The following is a 23,198-nucleotide window of genomic DNA, read 5'->3' as shown; positions in this document are numbered from 1 at the left end:
AATTTCCTGATATTTCCCTGTTTTACAGACAAGGTTTAGAATTTTTCCCTGATAAATTTTGATATCTCAATGATAAGTAAAGACATAAGTTGCCAAAAAAAATGGAAGGACTTTCGTATTTCTCCCCTGTGTGGGCAAAAATCTTAAGTACTAATATCAACATCTTTTGTAATGAACTGGTTTAGATGGAGAAAGCAAGCCAAATGGTGTATGTGTTTCATTAAGACCACTGTTGTTATTTTATTTCAATAAAATGAAACACATTTGGTGACAAAAATACGCATTTCCTTGGAGTCACAAGGCAGATTTAAAATACCTTCACTGATTTCAGAAATAACCTCAGAAAAATGTAGGCATCTTGAAAGAAGTGTATAAAGCAGGGAAAGGTTGTGTAAAGCACCACTATAGGTGGCCACCAATAAAATGTTGGTTCTACTACATTTGTTATTGCCAGTTATTACCCACTGTATTAAGTCTATTATTTTACAGGTATCGTGTGATTTTTCTTTCAAGAAATATATGAGTACATAGCGTACAAACCGCCAGCCACTGCCACAGTTTTCTTCTTCCTATCATCAATAATTTCTAGTGGATAAACTACTTTCAAGTTGCCTAAATGTACTAGAATAAATAAAATGTCTATAAAATGCCACACTGTACAATGTACTTGTGGTGAGACAGTTGCAATTCATGAATTCCATCACCCGTAGCCTCTGGCCTGCTGTGGAGCACCGCAATCCCAGGTCTATGGATAAATCACGAAAATCTACCACATTATGCCACACACAAACAGACCTGGCCTGTGAGTAGATCAGTGAGACTATATCCGACGGGCAGAGCTTGCACATTAGTGGGAAACGATGAGCGTCAGATCAACAGAAATGGCCTGCAGTTTTGGCCCATCATGGAAGTCAGCTAGTCATATGTCACAGACACCATGTTGATGAAATGAGACTGCAATGATCGATCTGTGCAACAAATAACTTGCACAAATACTCAGAGAATCAGCACTAATGAAGATAGGTAGAAACTCACCATAAAGATGATCGCTGAGCTGCAGACAAGCATTTAGAAAAGACAACCACACTCTCACAACTAACTTTTTGGCCATAGGCTTTGCCAGAAAACTAGAGAACATACAAAATCACACAATCTCTCAGACACAACTCATGCACACTTAACCTCCATTTCCGGCTGCTGCGTCAGCAATCTCTGAAAATCAGATCCAAACAAAGCACTCCTCACGCATTCCTGCCTCTCATCGGCAGCTGCTACGCTAGTGGAAGGAAGTGCTGGCAGCATGAACCGCAAGTTGAGGAGAGTGGTAGGAATGGGAGAAGCAGTAAGAACAAGGGAGTATGGAAGTAGCACCCAGCCAGCGACGATGCATGACATCTCATAAGCAAATCATTCATCTTCTGAGACAAAAACGAGATTTTCCCAGAGTTTTTTTTTTTTAATTTTCAAATTTCTCTGATACTTCCCTAATTTCCCTAACACATTTGAAATTACCTGATATTCACTGATTTCCAGAATTTGTGGCAACCCTGCATCATAAGTGTGCCAGATCTTTTGCCAACAGCTATCCTTCTTCATTGCACAATCTCCAATTTTTGTTTATTTGCACTTTCAACATCTACATTTCAATTCCATAAGTTTCTGCTGGCAGCTCATGCTGATTATAGAGTTTCTATTTAAGGCACATAGGGAATTTAATTATAAACATAGCATTCAGTTTCACAATTGAACTCTACACATGTTTATTTCCGTAGATGTTCATCTACTTGTTTCCTCCAGTTGTTTTAAGTATACCTGACTGTTTCTACAACTTCATCTTCAATCTTTACCATCTTCCTCTTGGCACAATGATAGCAGTTTATTTTGATATTACTGCAATTAACCTTCAGGTCTACAATCATAGTTGCCCTACTCAGTCTCTCTATCCCATGCTGGAGTCAACTGTAAAACAAAGGTGCTACAGGTAAGATACATCTACCTGTATACCACCTCCTTCTTCCAGCTTAATAATTTGAAGACCTCTTCCATGACAGCAGAAAATAAGCTCACTGGAGCAAATATTAGTCACATTCTTTAAAGAGCACATTGGTCACTTTGGAATGTTGTAGATAGTGTGGAATTGAGACCACACAGACATGTAACCCTCCACTGCTGACATAAGTTGTGCCAATGAAGTGGTGCATATGTGCCCAATGTGTGTATGGAATCAGTGCAGTAATGTGGGTCATTGTGGAGACATGATGGAATGACATAAAGGAGTATAATGTTTGGAAATGCCCATGATTATGCCATGACTGAAGTTCTGCAGGGAATGGGGTACCACTTCCAGGCATGCAATACACCATAATTACAGTGGTTGTAGAAAGATCCTAACTGACAGGGACCATGGATGGGCATCATGCCTTTTCCATGAGAACTGGTTTCAAACATGCAGGAAATCTAGTATCAGTGCATGCAGATCCATCTCAACCAGTTTCTGTACAAACATTGCATAGGAAACTGCACGCAATGGACATTTGGAGATGGTTACTTTGCATAAGGCCACTGCTCACAGTGGCACATACAAGTTGCACATCTTCAAGGGTCCAAATGATACTGAAACTGTACAGTCACCAACTGGAAGTGTGTAGAGTGGTCTGACAACTTCAAATTTTGCCTCTTTTCAAATTATGCAAGATACAGCTGACAACGGGGGCAGTGGGGTGTTCAAATTGTCAGGATGTCAAACAGCGATGGTTGAGGCCGGATGGCAGGCCAATGGAGGCCAGACAGCAGTGGCTGTCAAAATCAGTAATTTATTTTGTACTCGTACACTGGCACTGCTTCAATATGGGAAGGAACTGTGCTCCCGTACCACAGAAAGTGACAAGCCAGCTGGCTCACACCCTGTTTTTGCTGACACCTGGATTTAGTGTCCCACATGCACAAGCAATTGTGCAGATGTAGCCAACTCTGTGAAAGACTGCACATGGGTAGTCAGATTGTACAGCGAGGTAGTGCACCCGTTACATTGTCAAACGGTGGCTGCTGTGCCCAGGGTGTGACCTTCTGCCTCTGGGCAGGAGTTTTGTTGCTGCTGGATTGAGTCAGGAAGGCCCACTGTGCTTGGAACCAAATCTGGAGGGCAGATTTAATGTAGCAAGCTGGTGTTGTGATTTGGCAAATTCTCTTTGCAAATATTCAACACTTATTTCATTTCCTTATACCCTCTTAACCACTATGAAATACATTTCTCTCTGACATTTACACTACAATATTCTTCATTAATTCATTACAGCTATCGCCACCTTGGAATCTCTCCTCCTATTGTTTAATCTTACATTTCCTTAGGACTGGCTCATTATCCAAATACTGTCCAAAATATCTTAGTGCTAGGCATCTCGCCATGTTCAGGTACACACTACTTCTTACTCTCCATTCCATATTTGCAAACTAAAAGTGGCACTTGAGAACTCATCCTCTGTTAATAAATTTATATTCACCTTTAATGATTCATGGTTCACTTCCATTAAACACTTTTTCTAGGCACCTTATCTGTCTATCCACCGGTTTTCTAACCCTTTCCTAAGTAATTTCTTTTGGAAATTTGTCCCTGTGACAATGTTAATTACACCTTATGCTTCCCAAGAAAACATACTCCCAAAACCAACCTCACAAAAAACCTTATTCAGCACTGCCATCCACAACATGTCAACATTTTGATCCTCTTACTCCACTCAGTGTAGTGCTTATCAAGGACTGAATCGTAATATTAAACTTACTGGTACTTCTACTCAGCCAAAACAACTTCCTGGTGCCAATTGGCACTATACAATGTGAATTAAAACTAAACTCCATCCGAACAGGCCTTGTAAGGTCCAACAGTTCTGACTGACAGCAGTGTCATCCTCAGCCCACAGGATGTGGATATGAAGGGACTTGCCATCAGCACACCACTCTCACGGCCACATCTCAGTTTACGATGTGAATTACACCTTAGTATATTTGTACACAGTGTAATAGGATTGTCCACTATGACAGAAACACCTTATGACAGATCTACCCTGGCAATGGGTTCTCCTACCTGAAATAAGTTCCTACAAAGTTCCCATCAGACATCTCTGAAGGTCAATTTTGGCATGATATTGATGCAGAAAGTCCAACTCCAAGGTCTTACTGCAGTCCTCACTTACAAAAGGCACTCACCCCAGTGGCCTTTATCATTATTTCCTACTCCACGCAGCCTACGGCATGGTTGGTTCCTTCACCTTAGAGCCAATAGGTTTCTACTGGATACCGACAAATACTCCCCTGTATACAACAAGAACTTATACTTCCTGCCCCTTACAACACCCACTGTTGCACATTCTGCCTCTTAATTTATACGGTACTTACTGCAACAAATTTTAACAGGAACACCTTTCAATGGACTTCTGATTCCCTCTTACATTTAACGGCCCCTTCCTTCCTCCCTGTACACCCCTATTACCATTACCGTAACGGTGCTGCCAATACACATACCCAGTTATGGCACCGAAGCTGGGAGCACTGTTTCTGCACTTGTCCTATATGTCCACACTCTTAACATCTCACATTTGCAAAGAATGTGTCACATCTCTTACGCACACCTGCTGGCACATCAATCTCTTTACATTTGGTTGCCAATCTAACAGCTGAAATGAGATCCATAGGTACCCTTGTGTGCACCCTTCTTGGCACATCTGGTGACAAGTCTCCTAAGAAAGCACTGAGTGCACTCTGCTCAGCCCTGTGGCAAAACTTCATTTGCTTCGTTACTCTAATCCAATCACTTTCCTTATTCTAACGGCAAAATCCTCTATGATTACCCTTTAGATTTTTGTAATGCCACTTGACTGTTCCTGAAAGAACCTCACACTCTCTGCTTCTTGTTACCTCTGCAGAAGATTCTGTTTCAACAACTCAAACATCTCTGCCTTCCTCAGGGCATCGGTGTGTGACGCAGCAGTGTTTGCCTCTCATACAAGATGTAATTTCACTACCTGCAACAGCTGGCTATTAGACCAATCATCCATACTTGCTGATGTCATCAGATCTTCCACAAATGACATCATGCCCTCACACAACCTTCCAGAAAAAGGACTCACGAGGCAAGCAGTAGTTGGAGTATTACAAGATTCAGTGTCCAGAGCAATGCTATTTTCCCACCCTCAGCTGTGAATTTGTTCCACAAGTCTATGTTATCTGCTATCAATTGTGCCACTTCATTAAGCAACAAGTCCAGCCCCACAATCATACCATATCCCTCACTTACAGAAGGCACTACTTCCACACACTGCTTAAACCCAACTGCCTCCACATGAACATCTGCCTTCTCTGACCCCCCTGGCCTTTATCATTATCTCCTACCCCATGCAGCCTGCCTTCAGAATGTAACACATTGCATCTCTCAGTATGCCATTGCAACACCTTTACCCCTTATTCACAAATACAATCATAATACAAATAAGCAACAATTACTAAATTTAAAACCAAACTGAAAAACAAATTATGCTTCACACCTGATCTTCATCCATCTAGATTCCCTACACTATCTTGCAAGATAGCCAAACCAGTGGCACATAAAACAAGTTACAGATACTGATTCAGCACTCAGTGCAGAATGCCCAAGCACATTACACTGCAAACATCTTAACAGGCTCCAAATACATCTACATCTACATGCATACTCCGCAAATCACATTTAAGTGCCTGGCAGAGGGTTCATCAAACCACCTTCATAATTCTCTATTACTCCAATCTCATATAGCGTGTGGAAAGAAAAAACACCTATATCTTTCCATATGAGCTCTGATTTCCCTTATTTTATCATGGTGATCATTTCTCCGAATGTAGGTTGGTGTCAACAAAATATTTTCGCATTCGGAGGAGAAAGTTGGTAATTGGAATTTCATGAGAAGATTCCGTCACAATGAAAAACGCCTTTGTTTTAATGATGGCTAGCCCAAATCCTGTATCATTTCAGTGACAATCTCTCCCATATTTCACGATAATACAAAAGATGCTGCCCTTCTTTGAACTTTTTCAATGTACTCTGTCAGCCCTATCTGGTAAGGATCCCACATTGCACAGCAGTATTCTAAAAGAGGACAGACAAGTGTGGTGTAGGCAGTCTCCTTAGTAGATCTGTTACATTTTCTGAGTGTTCTGCCAATAAAATGCAGTCTTTGGTTAGCCTTCCCCACAACATTTTCAAAGTGTTCCTTCAAATTTAAGTTGTTCATAATTGTAATTCCTAGGTATTTAGTTGAATTTGCAGCCTTTAGATTTTACTGACTTATCATGTAACTGAAGTTTAACAGATTCCTTTTAGCACTCATATGGATGACCTCACACTTTTTGTTATTTATGGTCAACTGCAAATTTTCGCACCATTCAGATATCTTTTCTAAATCATTTTGCAATTTGTTTTGATCTTCTGATGACTTTATTAGTCAATAAACGACTGCATCATCTGCAAACAACCTAAACGGCTGCTCAGATTGTCTCCCAAATCGTTTATATAGGTAAGGAATGGCAGAGGGCCTATAACACTACCTTGGGGAACGCCAGAAATCACTTATGTTTTATTCGATGACTTTCCGTCATTTTCTACGAATGTGACCTGTATGACAGGAAATCACGAATCCAATCACATAACTGAGACGATATTCCATAAACACGCAATTTCACTACAAGCCGCTTGTGTGGTAGTGTCAAAAGCCTTCCAGAAATCCAGAAATACGGAGTCAACCTGAAATCCCTTGTCAATAGCACTCAACACTTCATGCGAATAAAGAGCTAGTTGTGTTTCACAAGAATGATGTTTTCTAAATCCATGTTGACTGTGTCAATAGACCATTTTCTTTCAGGTAATTCATAATGTTTGAACACAATATATGTTCCAGAATCCCACTGCATAGTGACATTAATGGTATGGACCTATAATTTAGTGGATTACTACTACTACCTTTCTTGAATATTGGTGTGACCTGTGCAACTTTCCAGTCTTTGGGTATGAATCTTTTGTCAAGGGAATGGTTGTATATGATTGTTCAATATGGAACTATTGCATCAGCAAACTCTGAAAGGAACCTAATTGGCTTACAGTCTGTACCAGATGACTTGTTTTTATTAAGTGATTTAAGTTGCCTCACTACTCCAAGGATATTTACTTCTACATTACTCATGTTGGTAGCTGTTCTTGATTCAAATTCTGGAATATTTACTTCATCTTGTTTGTGAAGGCATTATAGAAGGCTGTGTTTAGTAACTCTGCTTTGCCAGCCATGTCTTTGATAGTATCTCCATTGCTATTGTGTAGAGAAGGCATTGATCGTTTCTTGCCACTAACCTACTTCACATATCACCAGAATCTCTTTGGATTTTCTGCCAGGTTTCGAGACAAAGTTTCACTGTGGAAACTATTATAAGCATCTCGCATTGAAGACTGTGCTACACTTCGAGCTTCTGTAAAAGATCGCCAATCTTGGGGATTTTGCATCTGTTTACATTTGGCATGTTTATTTTGTTGTTTCTGCAACATTGTTCTGACCCGTTTTGTGTACCAGGGAGGATCAGCTCCATCATTTGTTAATTTATTTGGTATAAATCTCTCAATTGCTGCCAATACTATTTCGCTGAATTCAAGCCACATCTGGTCTACACTTATATCATTAATTTGGAAGGAGTGGAGATTTTCTCTCAGGAAGGCATCAAGTGAATTTTTATCTGCTTTTTTAAATAGGTATATTTTTCATTTATTTTTGCAGGATTTGGGGGTTACAATATTCAGTCTCATTACGACAAGCCTGTGGTCACTAACCCCTGTATCCATTTTGATGCTCGTTATTAACTCAGGATCATTTATTGTTAAGAGGTCAAGTGTGTTTTCAAAACCGTTTACTATTTGTGTGGGCTCATGAACTAACTGCTCGAAATAATTTTCAGCCAATGTGTTTAGCACAATTTCAGATGATGTTTTATGCATATCTCTGGAATTAAACATGTAATTTTGCCAACATATCAAGGGTAAATTGAAGTCACCACCAACTATAATTGTATGAGTCGGGTACGTGTATGAAATCAAACTCAAGTTTTCTTTGAACCTTTCAGCAACTGTATCATGTGAATTGGGAGGTCGGTAAAAGGATCCAGTTATTATTTTATTGTGGTTGCCAACAATAACCTCTGCCCAAGCTAACTCACATGAACTACCTACTTCAATTTTGCAGAAAGATAGTCCGCAGCTCGTGGTCGTGCAGTAGCATTCTCACTTCCCGCGCCCGGGTTCCCGGGTTCGATTCCTGGCGGGGTCAGGGATTTTCTCTGCCTCGTGATGACTGGGTGTTGTGTGATGTCCTTAGGTTAGTTAGGTTTAAGTAGTTCTAAGTTCTAGGGGACTGATGACCATAGATGTTAAGTCCCATAGTGCTCAGAGCCACTTTTTTGCAGCAAGATAAACTACTTCTAACAGCAACAAACACACCACCGTCAACTGTGTTTAACGTATCCTTTCGGAACACCATAAGATACTTCGCAAAAATTTCAGATGAGCTTATCTCCGTCTTCAGCCAGCTTTCAGTGCCTTTGCTGTTACCCCAAAGCTCAAACATATCAGTCAGTGCCTACGACCTAAACAAAGGAACTCTCAAGTTGTGGTGACATTCTCTTCTAAACCACATGTTTGGCATGCACACCAAGAGTAACCAAATGTTTTTCCACCAACACCACTTATTGACAATGTAGGTTGTGGTCCAGGTTTCACACTGTGCAGGCGACACATTCTCTGCTGTCCACTGAAGATGAAGCCACCACTTCTGACACTAAGTTATTGCTGACCCGGAGTCAATGGGGTGACTACATTGTCAGGATGTCAAACGACTGAGGGTTGCGGTTGGGTGATAGGCCAATGAAGGCCCAGAGAGAAGCAGCTGTCAAACTTAATAATTTATTTTCTACCTGTGCATCAGCACTGAATCGATATGGGGAGGTGATAATGCTCGTGCCTCACACAGAAAGTGAGCCAATAGTCAGCCAAGTGACTGTTAGTGACCGGCCAGATGGATGTAACACACGTTTATACCCTGCTTTGTTGATGCCTGCACTCAGTGCCTTGCATGCAACCCTGTTGCACGAGGGACAGAACTGGCACCAGCAGCATGTGGAGACAGACAGGAAACTTGCAGAAGTAGCCAGTTCTGCAATCAATGACCACACATGGGCGGCCAAAACACAGTGAGGAGGTGCGCTCACTGCACAGTCAAAAGGCAGCTGTTATGCCAATTGTGCAGCCCATTGCCAATGGGCAGGAATCTGGCTGCTGCTGAGGTAGAAGGGAAGTACTGCTGAACTGTGAGACAAAGTTCAGATGACAGATTTAGTGCAGGAAGCTGGTACTGGGACAGATTTGAACCCATGTCTGCTGCTGATGGCTACAGGTTGTACCCTTGTTTGGCATAGTCCCTTTGTCTGGTAGATTGGCATAGCCCCTTTGTCTCGTAGATTGCTGTGCTGTGAAGGAATCTGCTACAAAACTTACAGCTATTTTTTCCAGATAGCAGTGCACCTGTTATGTCAATGCACTGTTTTCAGTCACATACTTGGAAACACCATTAAATGCTGATCATGGAGAAATTCCCTTGCCTGTGCCATGCATCACCACTGTGCTGGCAAGTTACAATGAGTGAGTGTAGCTTGTGATTGCAATAAATCAACACTGATGTTGCCTTAGGCCAAATGATGACACACCTGGCTCAACAGCTATCAGTAACTAATGCAATATTTCACCGCACCCTTTCATGGACTTTGCCCTGAAAATGGTAGCTGTGCTACAGTATCCCCTCCACAGAAAATACCTGGACACTTAGCTCAAATGAAGGCATGCCATGTTCACCAGCTGCCAGCAGCTAATGCTATCTTCCACTGCACCTTCTCACAGATTTTTTCCCTTAAAACGGTAGCTGTGCTACAAAGGTTTCAAGTACACTGACATCCAATGAGGCTTTCTACATGGATATATGCTGTGAACAAAACTATCTCTATGTTATGGTTATTCTCTTGAAACAGAGAGAAAGAGAGAGAGAATCAAGTAGAACTCACTGGTTTTAATGAAAGGAACATACAACTAAATGTATGGGTCACTTTTTCTTCATTATTTCTACTCTGAGCAATAATTTACCAATAATTAATGATCAGTGAGAGTGGCAGAGTACAACAGAATTTAGCAACTTGTGAGATGATAAACAAAAGTTATTTGCAATGTTAACTTCACTTTATTAAATGAAAATCATCCAATGTGTAAATTTTAGATTGAGAGAAATGTAAATTGCTGCATTGTCTGAAGTAATATGGTCCAAATGATATGAAGTTAGTGACAGTTAAAGGTGCTGTTAGTATAACTGTATGTTGTGAGTGAAGAACAATTTTTTGGTTTTTCTTGTCTTTTTAATCAGTTCAAATGGTTTGAAAATCAGGTGTTGGGAAATTCTGAATGGAATCCCCTGTGCCCTAAACATCACTTACATTGCACCCTCTTCTATACTCTCCTTCTTCCTCTGTTCTACCTTCTCTTTCTAATCCATTCTTTCCTCTCACTGTATGCTGTGCACAACTCCCCTTGCCCGTGTCTGAAAGGAGCTCACTGGTGCTGCATTTCTATTCCATGTACCCGCTACCCCCCTCCCCCCCCCTCGCCATCTCAGTACTGGCCATACACTGTATTTAACTCCATGTGAGAAGGTCCTGAGCATCCAGGTTAATAAACTATGCTGGTACAGCAATGCTGCCTGCTTTGCTGCTTCAGAAATATCTATTGCTATGTTGATCTTCAAACAGTGTTGCTAGTCTATTTCTTATATTTTCACTCAGTTTGATGGTATGACATAATCATCAGGAGCTTTGCAAATAATTACTAAGACTCAAGTTTTTCACAGTGGCATTCTCGTACAAAATTTCTCAGTGGTTAGATTGTATCAAATTGGAGTTAGAATTTGAACTTTCGAATACCTACACCATATTCGTCATCAGGAGATGACGTGTTTGCCAGGAGCAAAATCTGCTTCCTTTACAGTGGTGTTGAAGCTTTTCATTGGTTGGAAGACATTGCTTGGAATTCTAACTTCTATTGGCTGAGACATAACCTGGAGGGTGGAATTTGCACGTGCAAATGTAGGAAATTGGCAATAGGGTAGTAGGCTGCCCTCCCACACTGAATGGCCATTGAAGGGCAGAAAGGGAATAAAAATCACCTCTAGTATGATGTTTTACTGTATTTCTTTGAAGATACTATATATAAAATGCTTGTCTCCAAGCAACACTGAGATTATAAGCTCCGTCTCTGTCAAAACTGTTACAGCACATGCAAAATACCTCTTTATTTTATTACCAAACCCCTGTAGCTTGATGTGTGGAAGAGGACCTTCACTTTCTCAAAGTTGTCCTTCCTTAAGGCCATGTTCTGCTATTGCTGATGTCTCAAGGTTTCTGTACTTGATGTGTTGTCTGTGGTCAGTGCAGAGCTCATCTACAGTTTGGATAGTATGCTCTACATAATATTCAACGTATTCACATAGCACATTGTAGACACCAGGCACTCTCAAATCCAGGTTGCCTTTCACTGGATGCAGCAAATTCTTAATTTTACATGGAGATTTAATGCCATATGTATGTAACATGCATCAATTTTTACTCAAAATGCTCACCAGAATGGAAGAAGTGATGTGTGTTTGCCTTCTTCCATTGGCTGGCAAGGTTTGTGCCTGCATTTACCAGCAAATGTGCCTCTAATATGATGTGGTTTGTATCAATTTTTCCTGAACACATTCTTAAGGTTTTTCAGTTGAGATCCCACGTAGTCATAGTCTGAAATTGTGCTCCGTACAATAAAGTGCTGTGGACAGAATGTTTTTTAGTTTGATTGTGGAAACTTTACTTGTTTAAATGAAGAGCTGTGTTCGTTGGCATTCTGTACACAGAGTGATCTAATAGTCCATCCAATTTATCTTCCGCCACCATGTCCAAATACAGTAAACTGCCTTATGTTTATATTTCCACAGCCCACTTTCGTCGAAGAACGGATGTAGTAAATCAATTCTTAAGGCCATACTAAAAAGTGTGCTACACATATCTACAAAATACAATGGGTAGAGAGAAGCAGAATGTAAAGACAGTTCTTCAAAGTCCTCCATAAAGTAGTTAGTAACACAAGGAGTTCAGAAGCATATTTAACTAGGGAAAAGATGGATACCACCAACAATAAAATTAAAGATGCCTTAGGGGAAAAGAGAAGCAGCTGTGTGAATATCAAGAGCTAAGATTGTAAACCAGTCCTCAGCAAAGAAGGAAATGCTAAAAAGCAGGAATGCATACAAAGGATCCATGCAAGGGAGATGAACTTGAAAGCAATAGTATAGAAAGGGAAGGGGACATAGATGGAGATGAGATGGGAGGTATGACACCACAAGAAGAATCTGACAAAGCTGTGCAAGATCTAAGTCAAAAAAATGCTCCAGGGATAGACAATATCCCATCAGAGATACTGAGAGCACTGGGAGAGCCATCTATGACAGAACTCTTCCATCTGGCGTGCAGGATATATGAGAGAGGTGAAACACCCTCTGATTTCAGAAAAGAATGTAATAATTCAAATTCCAAATAAATCAGGTGCTAACAGGTGTGGATATTACCAAATAATTAGTTTAATTAGTCAAGATTGCAAAACACTAACATAAATTCTTTACAGTTTGAATGGACAAAGTGGTAGATGCTGATCTCAAGCAAGATACATTTGAATTCCACAGAAATGTAGGAAAATGCAAGGCAATAGCAGTCCTATGACTTATCTTACAACATAGGTCAAGGAGAGGCAAATCTACATTTATAGCATTTGTAGATGTAGAGGAAGGTTTTGACAAAGTTGACTGGAATACTCTCTTCGAAATTCTGAAAGTAGCAGGGGTGCAATACAGGGAGCTAAAGGATATTTACAACTTGTACAGAAACAAGGTGGCAGTTATAAGACTCAAGGGGCATGACAGGGGGGTAGTGGCTAAAAGGGAAGTGAGATAGGGTTGTAGCCTACCCCTGACATTATTCAGTATGTACATTGAACAAGCAGTAAAGGAAACCAAAGTAAAATTCGGAACAGGAATTGAATTCAGAGAGAAGATATGAAAACTTTGAGGTTTGTTGATGACATTGTACTTCTGTCAGAGACAGCAAAGGACATGGAAGAGTGGTTGAATGGAATGGACAGTGTCTTGAAAGGAGTATATAAGATGAACATCAACAAAAGCAAAACAAGGATAATGGAATGCAGTCGAATTAAAGCAGATGATGCTAAGGGAATCAGATTAGGAAACGAGACACATAAAGCAGTGGATGAGTTTTGCTATTTGAGCAGCAAAATAACTGATGATGGCTGAAGCAGAGAGGATACAAAATGTATACTGGCAACGACAAGAACAGCATTTCTAGAGAAGAGACATTTGTCAACACTGAACATAAATAAGTGTTAGGAAGTCTTTTCTGAAGGTATTTGTCTGGAGTGTAGCCATATATGGAAGTGAAACATGGGCGATAAAGAACATAGTAGCTTTCAAAATGTGTTGCTACAGAAGAATGCTGAAGATTTGATGGGTTGATCATGCCACTAATGAGGAAGTACTGAACAGAATTGGGGAGATAAGGAATTTATGGCACAACTTGGTCAAAAGAAGGGACACATTCTGAGACATCAACAGACCACCAAATTAGTATTGGAGAGAAGTGCATGTGTGTGTGTGTGTGTGTATGGGGGGGGGGGGGGGGTAAAAATCATAAAGCAAGACCGAGAGATGAACACAGTAAGCAGATGTATGTTGCAGTAGTTGTTCAGAGATGAACAGGCTTGCACAGGATAGTATAGCATGGGGAGCTGCATCAAATCAGTCTTTAGACTGAAGATCACAACAACAGCTGGTGGTAATAGAATGCACAAAACCCTACTATCAGTTATTTTGTAAGATTTTCCACTGTACACAAAGTAACTGATCATCAAAACATGTTTAAAATGTTGGGTAATGCCAGGTGGAAAACAGCAAGCAGGAAGTTCTAATGCATCTGCTATCATACTTTCATAAATAAAGAAACCACATCTAGGCTCACCATAATGTCACTTGGGGCTAACTGTACCCATTTAATTATTTTCACAAAAACTGTAGATGAGATTTACAAAAGAATAAGAGTTCCAGATGTGATGTGATGGCTGACATTAGGTTCCAGGATCTTTCTTCAGATGTTTTACCAACTTGTGAGTGGAAGACATGATGACATTGATGAATGGCCTGAGAGCATGTCACACAAGGCCATTAACAATGTCATCAGCAAGCCCAAAGTTGCCACATTTTGCTACTGACTGTAGATGTTAGAGCCCTCTTGAGTAATCGATATGTGCTATCAGCAAGTAACGCTGACTTTCTTTATAGTTGCCTACAGTATTAAAACCATATTCTACTTATCCACTGGCAGTACTACTAGGCTGCCATAGTCAGGTAAAAACTGAAGACAGTTCAAACTGTTGCCAAATGCTGCACTAAATGTAACAGCACTTCAAGTACAGGAACCATGAGAAATCAGTGATGGTAGAATACAGTCTTAGGGAAGCACACAAGATCTACTTTGAGAAAACGAAAATCCTTTCCATTGCATCGGCATACTGAGATTCCAAAACAAAAAAAGTGGTAGGAATTACATGTGCAGTATCCAATTTTAACAAAGGAGTAGTTTATAATAGGAGTAGTGCCTGGAAATGAGAGCTTGAGATGGAGTAATTTCAAAGAAATCATTATTCCTAAGGGGAAAGCTGATTTTGGGAGTGGTCTCCATTACCCTTTTGCCCCTCAATCATGGACCAGTGGGGGAGGGTAGTGGGGAGGGGGGAATGACATCTCATAAATCCACCAATTTCCTGCATTTGTGAATGCTAATCCCACCCTCCACATGACATCACTGCCACTAGAAATTAGAAGTCCAAGTAATGTCTCCCAACCAATGTCAAGCTGAAATGTCACTATAAAGAAAGTGGGTTTTGCTTTCAGTAAATAGTAGTAGTAGTAGTAGTTTCATTCACCCGCAGATCTCTTTTTACAAGGATATAGGACATGTCAAAGTATTTACAAGCTTAGATCAATTTAAAATAAGCTAATTTGTATACATATATATTTACAGACTTCTAGTTAGACATAATCACTAGATTTACTCCTGGTATACTTTTTTTACAAATAACTTATTAAACTAATGTAATGCCACACTGTTCACTCATATCTCACTATCAGTCACTGCACACACTACACACACATTGTTTCATAACACTTCACTAACTCACTCACTCTCACACACACACACACACACACACACACACCTCTCTGGCCCATTTTCTGTACCGCAACTTCCTATTTGCTATCCCGAAAACCTGAGTCAGCATCCCTCCATAATGAGTGAGATGTTGAGCTCAGAAAGAGGAAGAGGTGTTAGTATTGTGCTATGCATAGCTTGGGGGTGGTAAGTATTTCTAGAAAGGAAAAAGAAGGAAAAACAAATGTAAAGTGAAGGTATTATGTGGAATGTTGGATGTTTTATACTCATTATTATTATTATTTATTTGTACAACATTTTTTTATCAAATCCCTACTCTGTTTTATCTAAGTAATGTATTGCATAACAGGTACTTTTTAGCTGCCTTTTTAAATAAGTGTATTTTTGCAATTTCTTTAATCTCTTTTGGTAATTTATTGTACAGTTTTATTCCTTGGTAGAAACTGCTGTTTTGAGTTTTATGTTTATTTTTTCTTGGAAAATGTAAGTTGAGTCTATCTCTTGTTGCATGGCCATGGACAGAGCTGTTTGTGCAGTAATTACCAATATTATTTTTTATGTGTATACTGACTGGTAAATGTATCCACATGGAGCAGTTAAAATCCCCAGTGTTTTGAACAGATCTTTACAATGAGCTCGACTAGTATTTTTGGTTATTATTCTTATGGCTCTTTTCTGGAGTTTGAAAATTGAGTTCATGTTTTGTGCATTTGACACCCCCCCCCCCCCCCAAAAAAAAAAAAAAAAAAAAAAAAGCCGTAGCTAATAATTGAGTGTACATATGAATAATACGTAACTAAAAGACACTGCATGTTACACACTGATGATAGGACTCTAAGGGCATAACATGCTGATGACATTCTGTCTGCAAGTATCTTCGTGTGTTCACACCACTTCAACTGAGAATCAACATTCATTCCTAGAAATTCTGCATTTGTTACACAGTCTATAGAGGTGCCATCTACATTTAATTTAACATTGACATTTTTCCTCTTCAAATTGAAAGTCATGGCATTAGTTTTCTTTATGTTCAATGACACTTTATTGCTTATTGACCAATCATAAACTTCCTTCAGAGTTTCATTTGCTTTCTCGGCAAGGAGTTCTCTTGTTTTCTCAGTGACTATAACATTGCTGTCATCAGCAAAGAGAATTTTTTCACCATGAGTAACACTCGTGGGAAAGTCATTGATGTATATCAGGAACAGTATTGGTCCTAATATGCTACCTTGTGGAACCCCTATATTAATGTATTTTAGTTCTGATAAGTGTTTTACTACTTGTTTAGATCTATTTGAAGTACCTGTTACCTCTACTCTTTGTACCCTATCTGCTAGGTATGATCAAAACCAGTCATTAGCTACCCCTCTTATTCCTAATGCTTCTAATTTGTTTAATAGAATCTTGTGGTCAACTGTATCAAATGCCTTATAAAGATACAAAAATATGCCTGTGACACACTCATCTTTATCAAGAGCATCAAGCACAACTTTTGTGAATTCTTCTATGGCTGCCTCCTTTTTTTTCCACTTCTGAAACCAGACTATGATACGCTTAAAAGATTGTATTTATTCAGGTAACCTGTCTTTCATAATTGCTTCTATTATTTTCGTGAATGTTGACAGCAGGGAAATGGGCCGGTAATTTTCTATGTCTTCTGCATTACCTTTCTTGAGCAAAGGTACAACTCTTGCATGTTTTAACTGCTCTGAAAATGTCCCTGATGTGAAGGATTCTTTTATTACATTTGTTAAGGGGCCTTGTATAATTCCTATGCATTGTTTCAGTATACACACTGGTACTTCATCTAAGCCTACTGACTTCTGATTTTTTAGTTTTTGAACAGTTTTATTGACTTAATTCTCTGTGGTTGGAAGTAAAATCATTGTATTTAGTGCAACATTATTTACAGGTGTTATATTTGTTTTGGGGAATTTTTGTGGTGTCACCGCCAGACACCACACTTGCTAGGTGGTAGCTTAAATCGGCCACGGTCCATTAGTACATGTCGGACCCACATGTCGCCACTGTGTGATCGCAGACCGAGCGCCACCACACGGCAGGTCTCGAGAGACGTACGAGAACTAGCCCCAGTTGTACGACGACGTTGCTAGTGACTACACTGAGGAAGCCTTTGCTCTCATTTGCCGAGAGACAGTTAGAATAGCCTTCAGCTAAGTTAATGGCTACGACTTAGCAAGGCGCCAATTGTAACAGTGCATGTATCTTACGAGTCTCATTTGTATAGTCAAGAGAGATGTACCACAAGGAGTGATTAAAAGTTAAGTATATTCCAAAGCTACGTATTTTCTTTATAGCAGTCATAACTTATCCTGTGCCAGACTTGACGCCAGTCGGCGTGTGTGTATGCGTGTCTTTCGGCTTCCTTCTCAGTGTGGCGTAGCTAGCTTGTTACGCCACAACAGATTGACGACGAGGATTAAAGGATCATGTTCTTTTTACTTGCTTTGCTCTAATTTGCTTGTGTCATGGCTTCGCCACAATCTCCAGATGTACTGTCCGAATTTTATCGCTTGCAGAATCAGCAGACGCAGGCCTTATTGGATGTTCAACATCTGACATCCGCACCGTTTTCGCCTCAGTCAAATGGTGCCGCTGAACGGTTGGTCCGGACTTTCAAGTCACAGATGTTGAAGTTGAAAGAGTCGCATTCTCGGGAGGACGCGTTATTGCTCTTTTTGTCTTCATATCGCTCTCAGCCCCGCGATGGTCGCTCGCCGGCTGAGTTGCTCCACGGTCGTCCTCATCGAACCTTGATGTCTTTGCTGCATCCGCCGCATTCGGTTCCTGTTCAGCGGCAGACTCCTGCTTTTGCTCCTGGCGACATTGTCATCTATCGCAACTATCGCGGTTCACGGCGTTGGCTCGCAGGGCGCATTCTTCGCTGCCTCGGCCGCGTGATGTATTTGGTTTTGGGGGCCTCTGGTGAGGTGCGTCGGCATCTCAATCAGCTGCGCCTCTGTCGTCGCCTGGGTTCTGCCGCTCCCCGTCTGCTTTCAGCGACGGTGCCGTCCGGTCAGCGCCCTGGGGACCCATCTACTGGCTCGCCTCATCCCCAGGTGTTACCGACGCTGCCTTCCATTTTGCCTCATGGCGACGCGCCGCCGCCGCCGCCTGTGCTCCCGCCGGTGCCGCCCGCAGTGGACGCGTCGCTGCAACCGCCTGGCGCCTCCCTGGGTCACGCGCCGCCGCTCGCTTCCCGTGACCGGCTGTCCTCCACCATGGAACTCTTGCCCGCTCCGGACCAGATGTCGTCGCGCGTCGGATACCCCGACGCAATGGAGGTCGACCCTTCGGCCCCTCCTGTCTCATTACGGGCGCATAAACCGCAAGTTGACGTGCACCCTGGACTAGGTTTTCAGGCGTTTCCTAGCTCCCCTCGGACCGAATGGCAGGGTGCGGGTGGCACAGCCTCGCCTGTTGTTAGGCTCCCCACCTCGTCGCATACGTCAACATGGGGTCCTCCCCACGGCGGGCAGAAGCCTTATCACACGACCGTCCGCCAATTTGCGGGGGAGGAATGTGGTGTCACCGCCAGACACCACACTTTCTAGGTGGTAGCTTAAATCGGCCGCGGTCCATTAGTACATGTCGGACCCGCGTGTCGCCACTGTGTGATCGCAGACCAAGCGCCACCACACGGCAGGTCTCGAGAGACGTACGAGAACTAGCCCCAGTTGTACGATGACGTTGCTAGCGACTACACTGACGAAGCCTTTGCTCTCATTTGCCGAGAGACAGTTAGAATAGCCTTCAGCTAAGTTAATGGCTACGACTTAGCAAGGCGCCAATTGTAACAGTGCATGTATCTTACGAGTCTCATTTGTATAGTCAAGAGAGATGTACCACAAGGAGTGATTAAAAGTTAAGTATATTCCAAAGCTACGTATTTTCTTTATAGCAGTCATAACTTATCCTGTTCCAGACTTGACACCAGTCGGCGTGTGTGTACGCGTGTCTTTCGGCTTCCTTCTCAGTGTGGCGTAGCTAGCTTTTTACGCCACAACAATTTTTGCTGTAACTTCTCTGCAATACTTGAAAAAATGCTCGTTTACATAGTTTGCTAAGTGTTGTGGATCATTTATGACCTTATCCCCATCCCTTAGCAGTATGTTATTCTGCGATTGTTTGCCTCTTCCTGTTTCCTTTTTTATAACATCCCAGACTGCTTTGCTTTTACTTTCTACATTATATATTATTTTGTCATTAAATGATTTTTTTCTGCAGCAATCAGCACCTTCCTATAGATCTTTTTGTATCTGTGATAGAAATTTAAGAATTCTGGATCACTGTGAATCTTTTTCATGGAACTGAGGTGTTTAAGTGTTTGGGAGGACTTCTTAATACCTGCTGTTATCCATCCGTTTTTGTGAGACGTTGATACATACATGCATACTTTTGGAAATGCCTTTTCAAAGTTCAATTTAAACAATGTGGAGAATTTAGAGAATTTGGTATTCACATCGGTTTCCTTATACACTTCATCCCAGCTTTATTTTTCTAGTTCTTTTGAAAAATCTTTTATTTTGATTTCTGATAGATGTCGTTTGTAGGCTTGTAGTTTAGGGCATGATTCAATGCCAGATTTTACTGTTGTTATTTGACAGTGATGGTCTGATAGTCTGAGAGCTTTTACAGGTACATCACATTTTTCCCTGTCCATATTTGTGGCCACATGGTCAATTACTGATGCAGTCATTGTAGTAACACTTGTACTATTGATCAATAGGGACATGCCAAAACTTTGAAGGATGTTTATGAAGGTGATGCTGGATTCATTTATGATATTAGTGTTGATGATAATGTCCCCACACAGAATTACGTTGACCTTTGTACTTGAGACTTTATCTAGAACTTCTGTTAATTTATAGAGAAACGTACCAACACTACCACTGGGAGATCTATACACACACAAAATTATTAATTTCTTGGCGATATCAAGCCCTGTTAATTCAATAGCTGATATTTCAAAGTGTTTGTCTTCACTTACTGTACTGAGGTCATGTCTTCATTTGAACTGTGTTCCTTTTCTAATATAAATACTCTTGCAGAAGACTCTTCGTCAACATAAGGATTCTTATGCTTATATGCCAATATATGATATTTATGGTTAGTAAAAAGACTAAAATTAAGATGAACTCTGCAATTCAAAAGAAAATATTAAAAGTATAAATAATTTTCAGATAGACTATCATTCCTCTTAAGGGTTCAGAATGGAATTTTACACTCTGGTGCAAAATACTGTAAAAGGTTGTCAGTGGGCTTCAAGGAGGAAATTGAAAATCCACAAATATTAAAAAAAAAAAAGTAAGAGAACGCTCCATTAGTCAATCCTTCTACAACTTATCAAAATACTTTGATTCTGGAATGTAAATTCTGTAGAACTCTAACATTTATTTTTGTTACAACATTATGAAAAGGATACTTGCAACTCACCATATAGCAGAGATGCTGAGTCACAGATAGGCACAACAAAAATGAGCTTTCGGCCAACGAGGCCTTTGTCAAAAATAGACGAAACACACACACACACACACATACACACACACACACACACATGAACACAGTCTCTGGCAGCTGAAGCCAGACTCAGCATCTCAGCTATACGGTGAACAGCAACTATCCTTTTCATAATATTGTTACACTCCATCCTGATTTTCCATTTATTTGTCTTAGATACATCCTGACTACACCAGTAAACAGGCACCTGATAATAAACAATTTGCTTGAAGTATTAGATTAAAACAGCAGCTGAGTAGTGTGAGAGGAGGAGCAGTGGCTATTCTTCAAAGTAGCTACTTTTCTCCTCAGTTTACGGCACATGGTGTATGAGTGAATGAATGAAATAATTAATTAATAGTGAGTTATTGCAGCGGTGTAGAATGATGCAATAAGTGAAAAAACAAGAGGTTCTACCTATACAGGATGAAATATTGAAATACTTTCATCATAATGTATAAAATCATAACTCAGTAATGTAAGGAGTCACTGAATATTGGACAGCATCAAAAAATAGAACACAATACTTAAAAGTAAGCAAAGTAGTTCTCTGGTCAATGCAATATATCAGTCACATTAAATGAATAATTAATATTTGTTTATTATTAGTTTGTATATGTCCCACACAAACTTACTGGTTTAGGTCGAGATTCTCTCAAAAATGTTTTGAGATCACCTCCTGCCAACAGTTCCAAAACTATGAAACGTGGATGTTTATCAAAACAAACACCAATAAAATGAACAATATTTGGATGGTTGAATTTGCTCATAATGAGAGCCTCCATCAGAAAATCTGTTTCAGCTTGACTTGTCGAAAGTTCTGGTAAAGTCTGAAAAATAACACAGAATTTGAACACAGGATGACAAAAGTTACATAATGGCCTAAAATTCTTACAAAATATGACAACATAATATTGACACACTACTTACTCCAGAGTCTACAAACAGATGAATTGCAAATACTCCCATGAATTATGAGTTTCTCAAAAAGTAATGATAACATATTATTTTGAGAAAATGTGTGTTACTGTTTTCTTATAGCAAAATAATTGAAATTACACTTTTGATTGGCATTTACATAATTGTACATTTAGAAATAAAAAATTATGTATGACAAATTTTGGAAACTGTAGCAAAACTAATGTTCCCTATCTATGAAGCCAAAGGGCTTATTTCAGTCTGATGTCACCTGTCTCTAATCAAATGAACATTCTTTATTGCTGTAGTTGGTTTACTGTTTTATAGTTGTCATGTTTTACATGACCATATACACATTTTATAGATATCTAATTAAACCCACACCTGAACTCGAAATCTTGCAACCATCCTAATTCTAAACTCTCAGAATAAATAACAAATAAATTCCACTGAAAGACCAATCATTTAATTCCAGAAAAGTTTAAATGAGTAATGGTTGCTGAAGCTACCACAAATATTTTAGGACATACTTCATTTTATTGCCATCGGGTACAGGTGGTGTTGAATACAAAATTAGCTCGGTATGATGAACTGGTAAATGCATCTATCAAAAAGTTTTTAAGAAAGGAAGCAATGAATTATGTAACCTGAGCTTGGATTCATATACAGATGAAAAGACTGATGCAACCAGAATGAAGATGACATCAAATATTAAACAAATTTGAGAAGTAAGTACAATACTTTGCATCCTCACATAGACATACTGTACTGTTAGAATATTCAGTAAACAAAGGACAAAGATTGATGTCAATTATTTGCTGGATAAAAAATGGCTACTACTACCATTATTCCTATTTTATTACAGAATTTGTTCACTGTCAACTGCCAAATACTAAGAACGTAAATAGCAAATGTGTTTAGAACATTAGTGTTGAGGTTTTTTTAGTTGTGATGTCAGTGTTGTACAACACACGGTGTTGTGTTTATTACTGAAAATGTTACTGTGACTGAGACATATGCATACCACCTTTGAGTATTTTGATATGACATTTGGCATAAAACCACATCTTAAAAATTACTGTAGTGGCTTTACGTAATTACAAATTAAACCAGGAGACCCATGCCAAACTTTTACACTTTTATAGTTTTAAATAATACTAGTACTTGGAATATATGTTGTTATAGGATAGTTGTGAGAATGAAGAGAAAATATCTCTAAATATGAACCGAACGATGCAAAATAATAATCAAGAATTTACGATATATCCTTGTACATACATTTCCAACCGTCCAAAATCTCTTTTGTAGTAGGAATATTTGTTCCAGCTTGTACAACTGGCACAAGTCAGGGACTGTCTGTAGGGCCAAATAACCTATAACTTTAACTCGAC

General features: G+C 39.9%; 1 protein-coding gene across 3 annotated transcripts in view; it reads right to left on the bottom strand.

Annotated features, from left to right (window-relative positions):
* Positions 1–23,198, bottom strand: part of LOC126258990 (leukocyte tyrosine kinase receptor-like) — a 717,375-nt gene that overhangs the window by 68,527 nt on the left and 625,650 nt on the right. For all 3 annotated transcript variants that reach the window (XM_049955685.1, XM_049955687.1, XM_049955688.1), the window contains exon 20: positions 21,525–21,719. In XM_049955685.1, coding sequence (XP_049811642.1) covers positions 21,525–21,719 — 195 coding nt within the window. The remainder of the gene's footprint in view (positions 1–21,524; positions 21,720–23,198) is intronic.

This window comes from Schistocerca nitens, chromosome 1 (genome assembly GCF_023898315.1).
Source record: "Schistocerca nitens isolate TAMUIC-IGC-003100 chromosome 1, iqSchNite1.1, whole genome shotgun sequence".
Classification (NCBI taxonomy): domain Eukaryota; kingdom Metazoa; phylum Arthropoda; class Insecta; order Orthoptera; family Acrididae; genus Schistocerca; species Schistocerca nitens.
The sequence above is the reverse complement of the archived record's forward strand: the minus strand, read 5'-3'. Positions and strand labels throughout refer to the sequence as shown.